Source organism: Canis lupus, chromosome 18 (assembly GCF_003254725.2).
Source record: "Canis lupus dingo isolate Sandy chromosome 18, ASM325472v2, whole genome shotgun sequence".
Taxonomy (NCBI): domain Eukaryota; kingdom Metazoa; phylum Chordata; class Mammalia; order Carnivora; family Canidae; genus Canis; species Canis lupus.
In genome coordinates, this window is record NC_064260.1 from 44,298,068 (window position 1) to 44,311,886 (window position 13,819).

The 13,819-nt window shown below is 57.5% G+C and overlaps 1 protein-coding gene across 2 annotated transcripts in view; it reads right to left on the reverse strand.

Moving 5' to 3' along the window:
- Positions 1–13,819, reverse strand: part of TSPAN18 (tetraspanin 18) — a 186,066-nt gene that overhangs the window by 9,363 nt on the left and 162,884 nt on the right. For both annotated transcript variants that reach the window (XM_049096376.1, XM_025451945.3), the window contains 5 exons: positions 11,496–11,568; positions 8,657–8,851; positions 1,280–1,354; positions 807–905; positions 75–257 (listed from right to left, as the gene is read on the reverse strand). In XM_049096376.1, coding sequence (XP_048952333.1) covers positions 75–257; positions 807–905; positions 1,280–1,354; positions 8,657–8,851; positions 11,496–11,558 — 615 coding nt within the window. In that variant the 5' untranslated portion in view covers positions 11,559–11,568. The remainder of the gene's footprint in view (positions 1–74; positions 258–806; positions 906–1,279; positions 1,355–8,656; positions 8,852–11,495; positions 11,569–13,819) is intronic.

Consider the following 13,819-nt stretch of genomic DNA (forward strand, 5'->3'; position numbering starts at 1 on the left):
CCCTGTGCCAGCACTGCCACCTGCCCAGCCCTGGCCATCCGAGTCCCCCTGCCCCAGGGAGCAGGGCCTGGTACCTGCTTGTTCACGAACAGGTCCCTTCCCAGGAGGCACTCCTCCCGGCTCAGCAGGACCCCATCCCGAGTCTGAGGCTCTCTCCGGCAGCAGGCCTCTGGCACCTCGTCGCTGCCTGTAGTCAGCAGTCGGAACACGGACGCAAACCTGAAGTCTTCGGGCCCGTTGACGCCACAGCAGCCAAACTAGAAGGGGAGCAAAGGGAGATCTGGTGGGCGGGAGCTGGACCCGGGGGAGGGGTGGTGGTGCAGAGATGGACAGCTGCTCCCAAGGCCCTGCAAGGCCGGGGGTGGAGCAGGGTGAAGCCTCAGCTAGGGGTTGGCTGTCTGTTCCTCCCATGCGACCCTGGGAAAGGCACCCAACGTCTCTGAGCCTTCAGTGTCCTCCTGTGCAAAAGGAGGCTGGAGGTAACAATTCCTACCTCACCAGGCAGCAGCACCCAAGACACGGTTGCTGTGATTAGCATCGCTGACAATCACAACTGCTTGCGGACTGGAGTTAGGGATGGCAAATAGGTTTCGGCCGGAGTCTGGACCCTATTCAATGGGCCCCTAATGACGGCCCAGAACGCCGTGTGGAGGCCGATTCCCAGGCCCCGGCTGGGCTCCGGGGGGCAGGCCCGAGTGATGACTGATGTCTGGCACAGGAGCCCAGGGGGCTCTGGAGGCCCCACATTTGCTCCACCTGGCATCACGGCTGTGAAGGCTCACAGCATCCCCAGGCGCGTCACTCACTGTGATCATGACGGAGTTCCAGGTGGCGGAGAAGACGTCTGTGTCATTGTTGCCCTGGTAGTGCTTGGTGAGTTCCTTGGTGAAGGACTCGCGAGTGAGCTGCGGGAAGAGGCAGAGGGCAGGCTCAGGTCCCCCCACCCCGGCCCGGGCCTCAACCCAGAGAGCTCTGCTCTGTCCTGCACAGCACCTATTCTGGGGCTTGGGGGGCAGCCTGACTATCCTCTGCCTGTCCAATGGTTATTGTTGGGCACGGTGTGGAATGGAAGATTCCAGAATCCGGTGTGGGATTGTATCGGGTGCTTTGGAAGAGCAGAGACTCTTAGGGACCGTCCAGTTCTGCCTCCAGAAAAACCCTCACAGGAAGAGGGTGGGGGTGGGTCACGGTTCGGGCTGGGATCGCTGGCTGAGAGGCTGTGGACTCTGCGGGACCCTCTCTGAGCGGGGGGTGGCCATGCAGGGGGGCCCGCACGTACATTTTCCCTGAAGATGAAGGCCAGGATGGCCGCCGAGAGCTCCGCCAAGAAGATGATGAGGATGAACAGAAAAAACTGCAAAGAGAAGAGGCAGGCTCGTGAGCCCCAGGGGTGGCGGGAAGGGGGCCGGTGACCGCTCGCGGACGTGCCCTTCCATCTGTTACGCAGTTGACCGGACGTACCGATTTCAGGCGACCAAGGGACCTCACCGTTGTTCGTGAGCATACCAACAACCCATCTGCAGGCTCCGCAAACATTTCCATACAAACATGGAAAAGCAAACAAGCAAATATGCCTTCCGTGCAAATGGCACCCCTGCCACGATGCCCCTTGTGCAGTGCTCGGCCTGAACAACGCCACCCGGCAGCCCTGGGAGGCGATCGATGTTGGTCTGTTTGGGCCCTCTCTGTGTGGACAGTGCTCACCTCGGAGATCCAGAGCTCCCTGGGGGCCGCTGGCTGGCCTCCCCCACCCCGCGGGCCCCAGCGCCGCCTCTCCCTCCCATGAGCGGTGCAGTCTGTGTTGACCTTCAGCCACGACCAAGAAGTAAGATGGGAGGCAAGGCGATGGGTCCATCAACATCTAGAAACCCAGGGGCCAGAGTCCGAAATCTAACAAGACCTTGCTCTACTCGCCGCATTTATGTTCCCCAAATCATCCAGGGCGCCTCCTGTCTTGGGGCCCTTACGTGCTACACTCCCTCTGCCAGGAAGGCTCCTCCCTTCCACGCCCACCAGCTCCTCATTTTCCAGACGAGGCTCAGTGCGGCCTCTCACCAGGCGAGGCTGGCTCCCCCACATGGTGGTGCCCCACAGACCTGCTGGGCAGCCCCCCCATCTCTAACATCGGCACAGAGGCTCTAACAGCGCGCTGCATTCACAGTGCCCGCCAGCAAAGGTGTCGGGCCACGGCCATCAGATGAACGAACGAACCCACGAGTGACCCGCTCACCGTAACAACCTTGTTACGTGCTGCGTCGCAGCCCCTGGTCACTGTGGGCCCTGTTTGGCGAGGGCTGCTGGCAGGAGAAACAGGAAATGACTTTGCCTTCATCACTTTGCACTGCTGGTGCCCTTGGCCTTCTCAGTCTGCGACAGTCCCGGAGTTGTCAGCCCCACTGGAGACCACCAGCAGAGGGCCAGATCCCCGGGGCCCATGGAGGCTGGTTCCTCCACAGCCTTCCAGCACCTCGGCCGCTGCCCTCACACCTGCACTAGATGTGCGTGGGCTGGAGGGAGGCAGAGGGTCCGGGGCTTAGCATCAGGACACCTCAGCCCCCTTGCCTCCCTTCGTGTGGCCGGGGGACAATCACGAGAAAAAAAAAAAAAACAACAACCCGTTGATCCTCACTTTCCTTGTCAGTAAAACGAGGGATCATCGTGGGGAGTCATGAAACAATGGATGTGATAGTTCCGTGTGTCGTCACAGGGGCTGAGCAAAGCTTGTGGTTGTGGCTTTTACAAGGACCACGGAAGGCAGCTCACACGGGAGCCTCGAGGGCCTGGCCACGGGATTCACTCAGTATTTCCCCACAGACACGCTCCCAGCTGCTTGCAAGGCCCCTAGGTGTCCCTCCCCTGGATCGCATCCCTTGTGGTTTCTGTCCCTTTATCCTCATCTGGGAGGACCACAGTCAGGTTCTCTCCTTGCCTTTTCAGCTCTAACAGCAACTGAAACAGGGTTTCTCCAGACTCCTGGGGCTGCGGATGGAGAGCCTTGAGATGCTCCCTCAAGGGTGTGGGCATGAAACACCTCCAGACTTGCCAATGGCTTCATTCTTTTTTTAAATGCCCAAACCCAAGGAAAATGCCCAAACCCAAGGAACAGGTGGGGCCCTCACAAGGCGTGGACCCCTTTGCACCTGGTCCCTCGTGGTTGTCTTCGGCCACAGGCTCGCTGGGCCATGCTGCCTCTGGCTCAGAGGGGCTTATTTGGCACTAGAAGCCGGTGCCCAGGGAACACCTGGGTGGCTCAGCAGTTGAGTGTCCGCCTTTGGCTCATGGCGTGTTTCTGGAGACCCAGGATGGAGTCCCACTTCGGACTCCCTGCAGGGAGCCTGCTTCTCCCTCTGCCTATGTCTTTGCCTTTGTCTCTCATGAATAAATAAATAAAATCTTAAAAAAAAAAAAAAAAAAGAAGCCGGTGCCCACCCCACGGCCTCTTTCCGTTTAGCCCCCATGTCCACAGTGGAGGAAACAAGCCAGAGAAGGGAACCACTACTCCAAAGCTGCGCAGCTCCAACACTCCAGAGCAAAACCTCGCCTCTTAATGCAGCTGTCTCGCTGAGCGCCACGCTACCTCTTCTCTCTGCTGGAAAGGCGGTTCGGGACTGGCCCGGGGGACTCTTGGGAGCCCTGGGGTCTGCTTCCCCCTGCTTGCCTGGGTCTGGGGACAGAGCTCCCCAACCAGAGGGGAGAGACACAGAGGGCCTCCTGTGGCCCAGGCAGGCTGCACCCCGCCCCCCTCCAGGCCGCAACTCCCACAGTCCATTCTGCACCCCATCACCCCCACCCCCATCCCCCAAGAGGCTCTGCAGCCTCGCATCCCCGGTGACAGTGATGGAGGCCCCGGCAGGGCTCCTGGCGCTTCCATTTGGCCGCTGATGGATGGGCATCCGGCCCCGTTTCACATGGCCACCCTGGGAGCCCTCCCTGCCCTCTGCCCTCTTGGCCGAGTTGCTGGCAGTTCTCAGGCTCGAGGAGTGGCCCTGGAGATGGTTTCCACCCTCCGCCAGGCGACTGGGCGGGCTCCGGCTATCGATCACAGCTTAGACGGTTATAAACTCTGGATGACACAGAGCTCAAGCCGCGTGCACGCCGTGCGCTCCTGGCCCCCGGAGCGTGTGGCCCCCCGGATGGCTTAGCACACTTCGGTTAGGGGGTGCAGCTAGCGTGCTTTGCGTGAGGCTGGCACAGGTAGGGCTGCTCAGACGGCGGCTCGGAACCAAGAGGCAGGCACAGCTCTCCCGACGGCAGGTGCTGGTATGGACAAGCCCTGAAATGCTGACGTTGGCTAACACCTACCGAGAGCTTACCACCGGGGCGCCCCGGATCTTACATGGCTCCTTTCTCGGGGCGCTCTCAGCGGCCTGGGGAAGCAGCCGCGGTTACCCTCAACACCTCCAGCTTACCACGGGGGAAACTGAGACCCGGAGAGGATAGTACTTTGACCAAGTGGGCCCATCCGGTCGGTGGCACACCTGGCTAAGCGTGGGAACTCTGATTCTAGAACTCAGCCTCTAAACACCATGTTACTCTGGAACCCATAAGAGCCTCCAGGTCTGGAGGCTTTCCGATCACCTGCAGGGTCTCTTGTCCCTATGAAGACCCTACAGATTCTAGAAGACCAACAAGGTTCTTCTAGTTCCACATTTATCAAGTGATTGCATGTGCTAGGAACAGAGTTAGGCGAGATGCACATTTTCTCCTTGAGCCATGATCACAACACTATGGGCGGGAAGGCCGCGTCATCCGCTTCATCTTACATAGGAGGAGTCTAGGTTCAGAGAGGTGAGGTAACTGCTCAGGTCACACAGCCTGGACGCAGCTGAACAGGGATCACAACCTAGACTTTCCTGGCTCCAAAGCCCATGCTCTTACCACACTCCTAAGACCACCTCCTCTCTGTCCTTTCATTCCAGGGCTGTTCATTGAGCACCTGCTGTGTGCCAGGAGCTATGCCAGGTACCGGCAAGGCAGATGAGATCGCCATCCTCGTGCGGCGTACGCCGAGCCGAGGTTCGTGATTCATGAGATGAAATTCGTGAATGAAGCTAGTAGCTCACAGAGGGAGGAGGCCTGCAGATGTCCTTGCCAGGGCCCCCTCCTGCAGCAGGGGTGACGTGTGTGAGCGGGTCACCCGCAGCCAAGTGCAGGGCTGTGGTGCCAGCATCAGTAGCGATGCCACTTCTGCCCACTGGCCTTCCCCAGCGTGAGATTACTTCCTCTTGCTTCCTCCTGGTTATTCAGAGGGGCTCCCCCTGGACCCCGTCACAGAGGCTTGTCCTGACGCCTCCCCCGGGCTTCCCCCCACGTGGTGGGGCCTTTCTCAGGGTTTTTGAGTTAATCTCACCCCATCTCATTTGCCTAAGGACACATTTGCCAGTAATTCCTGAACATCAAATGTTCACCACTTTGCTTAGGATGGAAAAATTAACAAAGGGTCAGAAACTGCTATCTTGCCTGCTTGCGTTTCCAGATTTTTCTAGCCCATCTGCCTATGGGCACATCTACTTTCAGTTCTCATTTCTAATAAATGTTTACCAAATTTACATACTTTATGTGCCATTCAGCTCATTTATCTCTTCTAAATACACTCATCTTGCTTTGCTGTTCTCCTTTCCAATTTAGCATGCCTTTGTCATAAAACAGAAAAAAAAAACTTTGAATCTTTAAATAAATAGATTAAAAACATTCTGTGAATGACTCAGAGGCAAGCAACTGCAAAAAAGGGACGACACAAAATATCCATTTTAGGCTGAAATTGTCCTATTGTATGTGAAATGCTGTAAAATTGATCACCAGGAGTGTCTGGAAACAGTATCTTTAGAAAAATTGATCATTAGGTGATGTAGTCATTAGGCTCATTGGTCGGTGGAGGGTGATGGCACCCTGGGGTTTCAGCCTCAGAGCAGGGGGGAAGGGATGCTCTGTTCCCCCCCCCCCCAGCCCTCCTTCCCTGCTGAAGTGGCCAAAGTCACTCCCTCTGGGTCCTATTCCTGACAAGTCTTCCCTTCCTCCCCGAAGGTTGAGGGGCAGGGGTGTCAGGCTTCTCGAGGGACCCCCAGCGGCAACCAGGGGTGAGACTGGGTGCCTCTCTTCAGCAGGAACCACCACATGGCCAGTCCAGGTTAGGAGAGAGAAGTGGTTCTTCTTATTTTTTGGGTCATGAATCTTTTTGAAAACCTTCCAGAAGCGGTGGCACCTCTCCCCAGAAACACACGTGTTCACACAACACACACAAACAACACATGTGTATAGGCACACATACACACAAGGCCCTAATGTAATATTTTGCACATGATTTTGGGTGAATTTCAGACATGTGAGTCCGTTTTAGATTAGGAGCCCCTCAACTAGCCCTGGTCTGAGAGACAGGGGACCTGGGTCCAAGGATTCCCTGCCTTTGACTTACATGGAGACGTCAGGCTAATAGGTGCTGGGCTTCAAAGGTGGGGGGAGAGGGAAGGAATGGGAGGGGGAAGGTCAGAGGGTAGGAAGAGGGGGAAGAGAGAGAGGGGAAGGGTGAGGGGAGGGGATGGAGAAAAGGAGGGGAAGGTGATGAGAGGGTAGGGGAGGAAGGGGAAGGAGGGGAGGGATGGAGCCAAAGAAGGGGAAGGGAGAGCATGGGGAGAGGACACAGGGGGAGTAGGGAGAGAGGGGTGGAGACTAGGATTGCTTAGGAGAGGGTTAAGGAAAGGTAGCAGGAATAGAAAGCAAAAGATCAGAGTCAGAGAAAGAGCAAGAAAAGAAAGGGATGGACACAGGTAGGTCTCCTAGATCTCCAGACTAGCAGAGAAAGGGAGGAAGGAGAAGGTGTCGAAGAGAGGGAGCTGGAAGGGGCTCCTTAAGGCTCTAAGGGCCCCGGCCCAGCCACAGCCAAGACCTAGTTTTCCCTTGGGAGTGGGCGGGGGGCGGGGGGGGGGGCACCTCAGCTGGTCCCTGGATCTTGGTCTTCTCCACCTGGACTGTCGCGCCCACCCAGTGGCAGGCTCTTGTGGGGAGGGCTTTCGAGGCCCCCAGGCTGGCCTCTGGTCTTGGCTTCAGGGATGAGGCCGGTAGGGGGGGAGGGGTGATGCTGAGAGGTGGAGGCGGGGAGGAGAGGAGGGGTCGGCATGACCTGGGACCCATATCCTGGCTCCTTTTAAAGACCCCCTGGGGGGCGCCTGAGTGGCTCAGTTAGGTGTCTGCCTTCAGCTCAGGATGGGATCCCAGGGTCCCGGGATCGAGTCCTGCATCAGGCTCCCTGCTCAGCAGGGGCCTGCATCTCCTACTCCCTCTGCTCCCCTCCCTGCTCATGCTCTCTCTCTCTTTTAAATAAATAAATAAATAAATAAATAAATAAATAAATAAATAAATAAATAAATAAATAAATAAATAAATCTAAAAAAATAAAATCAAATAAAGTACCCCCGGGCTCCTGAGCACCGGCTGGCCCTGCAGAGGGCTTCCCGCCAGGGGGCGCCCGCGGGTTTCTTTGTTTTCTCTCCAAATGCAAAGTTTGCAGTGTTCAGGCTGCCCAAAGCCCAAAGCCAAAGGGACCCTGGGCTCCCGGAGTCACACGTTTCACAGCTGATTTCACTTCCTGCCTGGGATGTGGAGAATCTCACTGTGACAGGAATGGGGGCCGCCCCGTCTGTTCTAATCTGGGGAGGAGGGCTCGTGCCAGGCCTCTACCTCCCAAAGCCGCAGGAGCAGACACCTTGCCAGAGAGTCCTCCTGATGCCCGGCCCACCCCTCCCGGGCCGCCTGGCACCCGGCCTCTGCACCCACTCACCCACGAGGACCATCTGCACGTTGACCCATCCACACACATTTCTCTAAGTGGGGCTGTTTTCACTGGGCTCAAACTAGAAGCTCTCCAGCCCTGGGCGCCCACGGGACCTCACTGGGGCGGAAGGCCCATCCACCAAGGCCAGCCCACAAGAATACGGAAGGTCAGAGAAACAGAGCATCCACTGCTTGCCTCACTTAGCGCCAACCTATGGCTCAGCTGCCCCTTGTTAAACAAGCAGAGACACTAAAGCTCAGAGAGGCTAAGAAGCCAGACCCAAGTCACACCATTAGTTAGGGGACAGAGCAGGCCTGCCTGCTGCCCGCGTGTCCCCATGGGCCTCACGGCCTCCCACGTGCCTGTCCACCACGGAGGGGACGGCCGCTCCGCCCTCGATGCATCTTCAGCTCTTAGTGAACGACGTGGCCTGCAGTAGCAGCTCACGCACTATTTATCTAATGAATAAAGAGATTTCAGAGATCATATCAGCTCTATTCTAAAACTGGAAATGCAAGCTGTGACTGGATTATGGAACAGGTACCCTCCCTCCTTTTGCACCAAGGAGTTATACATTTGAGTTCTTGGGAGAAGGCAAGGAGAAAAGCATCCTGGGCCGTGTGCTCAGCTGACCGTGCCTCGGCTGTTCAGACCCGGAGGCCCAGGCTGCTCTCCACCTGACGGCAGGCACGGGCCCAGTGCAGGGAGCAGCAGGCTCTGGAAGCTGGGGCCGCAGGTGCAAGCGGAACAGGCTGGTGGCCTTCCCGCTCCTGGAGGCCAGCCCAGCTGGGTGTGACCTCTGAGTCCCCTGCAGTGTAGACACAGCACCCCCCCGCATCACGCTTTGCCCCAGGAACCCATGGGTGGGGTGGGGGTGGGGCTACTCACAAACAGCAGCAGACACTTGTTCTCACGGACGGCCCCGCAGCAGCCCAGGAAGCCGAGCAGAAAGAGCAGGCCCCCCATGGCCAGGAGGATGTAGGCGCCTGTGATAAGCAGGGGGTTGGCGGCCACGATCTCCCGGAAGCCGGTGGGGTCCACCATGACCCAGACGCCAATGCCCAGCAGGCAGGCCCCACCCAGCTGCTCCCAGCGCCGGGAGGGAGGGAGGGGGAGAGACAGGTAGACACGGGGGTTAGCCACTGCGCACGCACACCGTCCCCCTGAGCGGGGCCCCGGGGCAGAGCCCCAGAGAACCAGACAGAAACCCCACTTGCTGCACACACCGGCGTCCCAGCAATCCTTTTCTCTGGTTTGCATTTTCCTGGTCACCTGGACCTTAAGGGCGTCCCATAAACCCCATCTCCCATCTGCGCCCCACCGCGGGCTGCTGAGGACCGCGTCCTATAGAGTTTATCTGCCTCTTTTAGATTCTCCTTAAATGTCAGAGCTGAAGGGTAATGAGGGCACCAGGCGCCCCCTCTTGATTCCACACTGAGCCCCAGAGAGGGCCAGTGACCTGCTGAAGGCCACACAGCAAGCTCATGGCAGAGCCGGGGCTGAATCCCGGGCTTCTCTGACACGCCCCGAGTCTACGGAACATGCTCTGAGGCCTGTGCTGGGCCTCAGACACACCCGGACACACGCCATCCGCTTTGTCCCCGACAGGAGCTCTCATCAGGGTGGGCTCGCCACTGTCAGACGGGCTCCTGGCAAGCCGTCTTGTTTGTGCTCCTGTCCACCGCGCATCTCTGCGTGCCTTACTCATCCTGGCTTAACCTCCCTGAGCCTTAGCTTCCCCGGGGGGAAAAGAAGCTACCAACCCCCCCTCCCCCAGGTGGCCCTGAGGAGGAAAGGACAGTAGATGGGAAGGTGATCAGTAAATATCCGTTCAGTCTTCCCAGGGGACAGGCCAGGCCTGGAAGCCCATCTGCCGTAGGAGAGCAGTTTGGCCTCAGCAGATTTTGAAGGGGGTAAAAGTGCCTGCAATCCCCGTGTGGTGGCAGGACTGGAGGCCCCCCAGAGGCGCGGGGCCAGCAATGCCAGCCTGCAGATAAGAGCAAACGGGTGAGCTCTGGTGTGCCTGAGAGGGGTGTGCAAGCTGGTGGGCAAATCAGCATGGCTTGGGGCTTGGAGCAGGAGACGAGATCCTTAGGTACAGGGGTCAGGGCAGGGGTGCAGCGGGGAGGCCCCGAAGGACCCAGAACGGGGCGGTGGTGAGGGGCAGGGAAAGGAAAGGCCCACTGGGGCTCCCAGTGACAGTCCACACTGCACCCTGCATTGCACGCTGCTTTTCTCCTCCGTCCCTTACAAGAGATCTGGTCAAAGGCTCCTCGCTCCTCATTGCTCTTAAGGTTTGGGGCTCAACCGCTGTGAGCCGAGGGCTGTGTCCCAGGCACAGACTGAGCTGCCCAAGGGGACGCAGCCCGATTTCAGGGGGCGACACTGGGGCTTGCCCGGGGCCACCCAGCTTGGAAGTTGGGTCTAGGATTCAAGTCTGGGGGGCTCCCTGTTCTTTAGGATTATGGGCAAGGGAGGGACCCCGGGACAATTGGTTGAATATATACAAAATAGAAGGAGAGATTGAAGAAAGACAGTCGTGACCAGAAAGGGACCTCTCTTTCACAGGGACCCTACCCTGGAGGGCATCGGTGGACTTTTACTCACCCAGGTCCTGGCTGCACTAAAGTCAAAGGTTGAGGTGGGGTCGGGAGAGCCTGCGGGGGCTCAAGAGGCCAGGAGTGTGGCTCTGCCCCTGTGAGAAGCCAGGGGCCCGAGCAGAGCTCGGGGGTGCTGCCAGCAGGTAGGCTGTGCTGCAGGGCGCTGGGCTGGCCCCCTGAGCGCTCAGGCCTCTGTGCATAGACTCACCACAGACTCCATAGGCTGGATTCGGATGGAGCTAAGCCAGCAAGTGCTGGCACCTTCCAGGCGCTTCCTAAACAAATCTTGCTTAACTTCCCAAAAAACCCTGTTGAGGTAGGTAATTAAGGGATGAAGATACCGAGGTTCAGAGAGGTGAAATGTGTTTCTGATCACACAGCTGGTTAGATGCAGACCAGCTTTGAACTCTGGGTGCTCCCGGCCCCAGAGAGGTTTCAATTACGTCAGGTGGTCGCAGCAGCTCGGATGCCTGCAACAGCTCTGGGGGGGTCAGGGTCCAGTGGGGCTCTCTGTGCCCCAACACACAGGGATTCCAGACATTTTACCTCCACTCGAAATCTGATGAGGCCAAACTGTTCTCCTATAACGGATGGGATTCCAGTCCTGCTGTGTCCCCAAGGAAAACTGAACAGATATCTCCCGAAACTTGCTAATCACCTTCCCATCCACCCTGCCCTTTCTTCCTCGGGGCCACCAGGGGAAGGGAGGGGGAGTTCGTATCTTCTTTTACCCACGAGGCTCTCTCTGCTGCCCTCTTCTCCATTCCCTCCTTGTCCTCAGCCTCCACCAGGGGTCAGATCCAGTACTAAGGCCCCTACGCTTTGTCAGAGGGCCTGGCAGCTCAGGATCTGTGCAAAACATCTCTCTTGAGACCGACTGTAGGCTCTTCGGACTGGGCCGGGCCCCACGGGGGGCGGGGGGACCTCTCGTCTGGGAAATTCTGTCTGGGTGGGTAGGTTTGCTTTTAGCACTGACCCCAACCTATCCCCAGGACTCAGCCTGGTGTGACTATTTCTTTTTTTTTTCTTTCTTTCTTTTTTTTTGGTGTGACCATTTCTAAGGTACAGCCTGTTATGCCCACCCAGCAGGCCCAGGGACACCCTGGGCACGTCCCAGCCATACTTACAAATATGAAGAAATTGAAGACAAACATCAGATACTTCATGCAGCTCAGACAGTCGCCTTCCATGGTGTTCTACCTACAAAACAGCAAGACTCTCAGTTTCCCCGCTGGGGGACCCTGCCCAGAAAGGACCCTTGGCCCCCCACCTGCCCTCCCCTATGGGGGTTCCTGGAAGAGGGACACTGGTAACGATTTCCTCGCTCGGAGGCGGCTCTTTACTCTGTGGGGCCAGCATTAGGAGAACTCGAGGAAGCCAGCCTGCCTGGGTCCAAGCCCAGTTCTACATTCATTTGCTGTGCGGTCTTGGGCAAATCGCTCCACCTCTCTGAATCTTGCTCTTTCCCACCTGAGAAAGGAGATCAAAACCAGAAGCTTCCTCCCGGCAGTATCATGAGGATTCACAGAAATAATGCAGGAACATGCTTAGTCTCACGCTTAGCACCACATCTAGCAGGTGGCAAGGGCTCAACAGGGCTGCCTGGAGACAGTGCTTAGTTGCAGAGGTGAGCCTTCCATCTGGCCGATGAGCCACTCAGGCTCAGAGCCTTCGGGAACTGGCCAAGGTCACGGAGCAGGAGCAGAATCCTGGGCCTCACAAACTTCCTGCCGCCCCATATGCCCTCCAACCTGCAGCACGTCCCAGGGTGGTTCCATGGTGCCAGCGAGGAGGGCTGTCAGAGGCGGAAGGCGGTATGGGCACCTACCTGGGCACCAGAGCCCTGCTCCTGAGGCCAAGCCCTCCTCACACCGTGACTACCCCCGTAATGGGACCTGCGGCATCCCACCTACCTAAGGAGCCTTCCCTGTCCCTACCTAACAGTATGTCCCAGGTAGTGAGTCACTGGATACAACTCCGTTCAGCCAGCATTTATTGTGCACCGACTGTGTGCCAGGTGCTGGGGCTTGAAACCAATAAGAGGCAGCCCTTCTGCATCCCCAGGGGAGGCAGACGGCAACTGCTATCATGAGTCAGACCCCAAGGCCCACAGTCATGCTCACATTCAGTATTCAATACTGCCATACTTTGTTCATGACAACCCCGGGGAGAGAGACCTGGGGCGGGGATCAGAGGTCCATGTGACAGGTGAGGAGACCAGGCTCACAGTGAACTAACACACGGCCAACCTCCTCCAGCTGCTAACGGGCAAGGCTGCGGCTTGGCCTGGCCTGAGTCGCTCTTCAGGTGACCCCAGCAGGCGGTCTGCGCTTCTACGACAGGACGCGGTGCAAAGGGTCCTGGGAGTATTGCTGGAAGCCGTCGAATGTTGGGGGGGTGATGGTGCTTCCTTACTTCCCACGGTTTCCCATCCTCCCTCCGGAGAGAGCCGGGCTCAGTTTGCCTTACCCACCAAAGGAAGGTTGACAAATCCTGTCTTAAGTGGTTGCTGCCAGGATTATTATGATTCATCTTAATAATAGCAGTCCCTGTTTGGGGAGCACCTGCTGTGTGCTAATCCTGGGCCCAGTGCTTCACACCTATTATCTTATTTAATTCTTGTAACAACCAGTGAGGTATGGGCGCTGGTTACCGCAAATTTTCACAGTAGTCTGGCAAGGTGTATGTGATTATCGGAGAGATTAAGGGATCTGCCCAAGGCCCCTAATGCTTAGATCTAACACCAAAGCCCACACACGGCACCTGGTATGTGGTGGGCACTGAGCAAATCTGCCCCCTTCCCACCCCAAACCACCACCTGATGCCTCCCCCCCCCCCCCCCAGCAAGGAAAGCCAACACCCTCATAGTCTAAGGAGCAAAGGGGCCAGGGCAACGCTCGCCTCCCACCCACTCAGATCATTCCACTGGTGATGACAGGACCAGCCCCACGCAGCATTTTGGTTTAGGCCAGAGGGTTTTAAAAGTGCATTTGAATCTATGTTGAGGAAAGCACAGCAGAACCCCCTACTGGGGAAGGGCGTGCAGGAAAGTGTGGTGCCTCTCGTCAACTCTTCTTGTGGTTTTTGCTGTTGTGCCAAGGGTCTGACCTTAGTCGGGCAGCGGGCCCGGCACCACTCAGGCACCTGGGAGTCCATGAGGAGGGTGCTGGGTCAGGTAGGCATGGGCCATGGGGCCCCAGGGTTCCCTCCTTCCATGGCCCGACCCCTGCTGGATGCTCTACTAGGTTTATTGAGCCTGAAAAAAAGACAGAGCTGAGCAGGGGACACACGGACAGGGCACAGAGCATCATCAGAGCCACATTTGCTTTCTTTTTTTATTGAGTGTCAGAAACCAATGCATCGGGTCACCCAGTGATGAACCCAAGGCCACTCCAAGAGAAAACCAACGAATGAACCTGAACCAAGGGCTCCAGTCCCAAAGCCTTTGTCC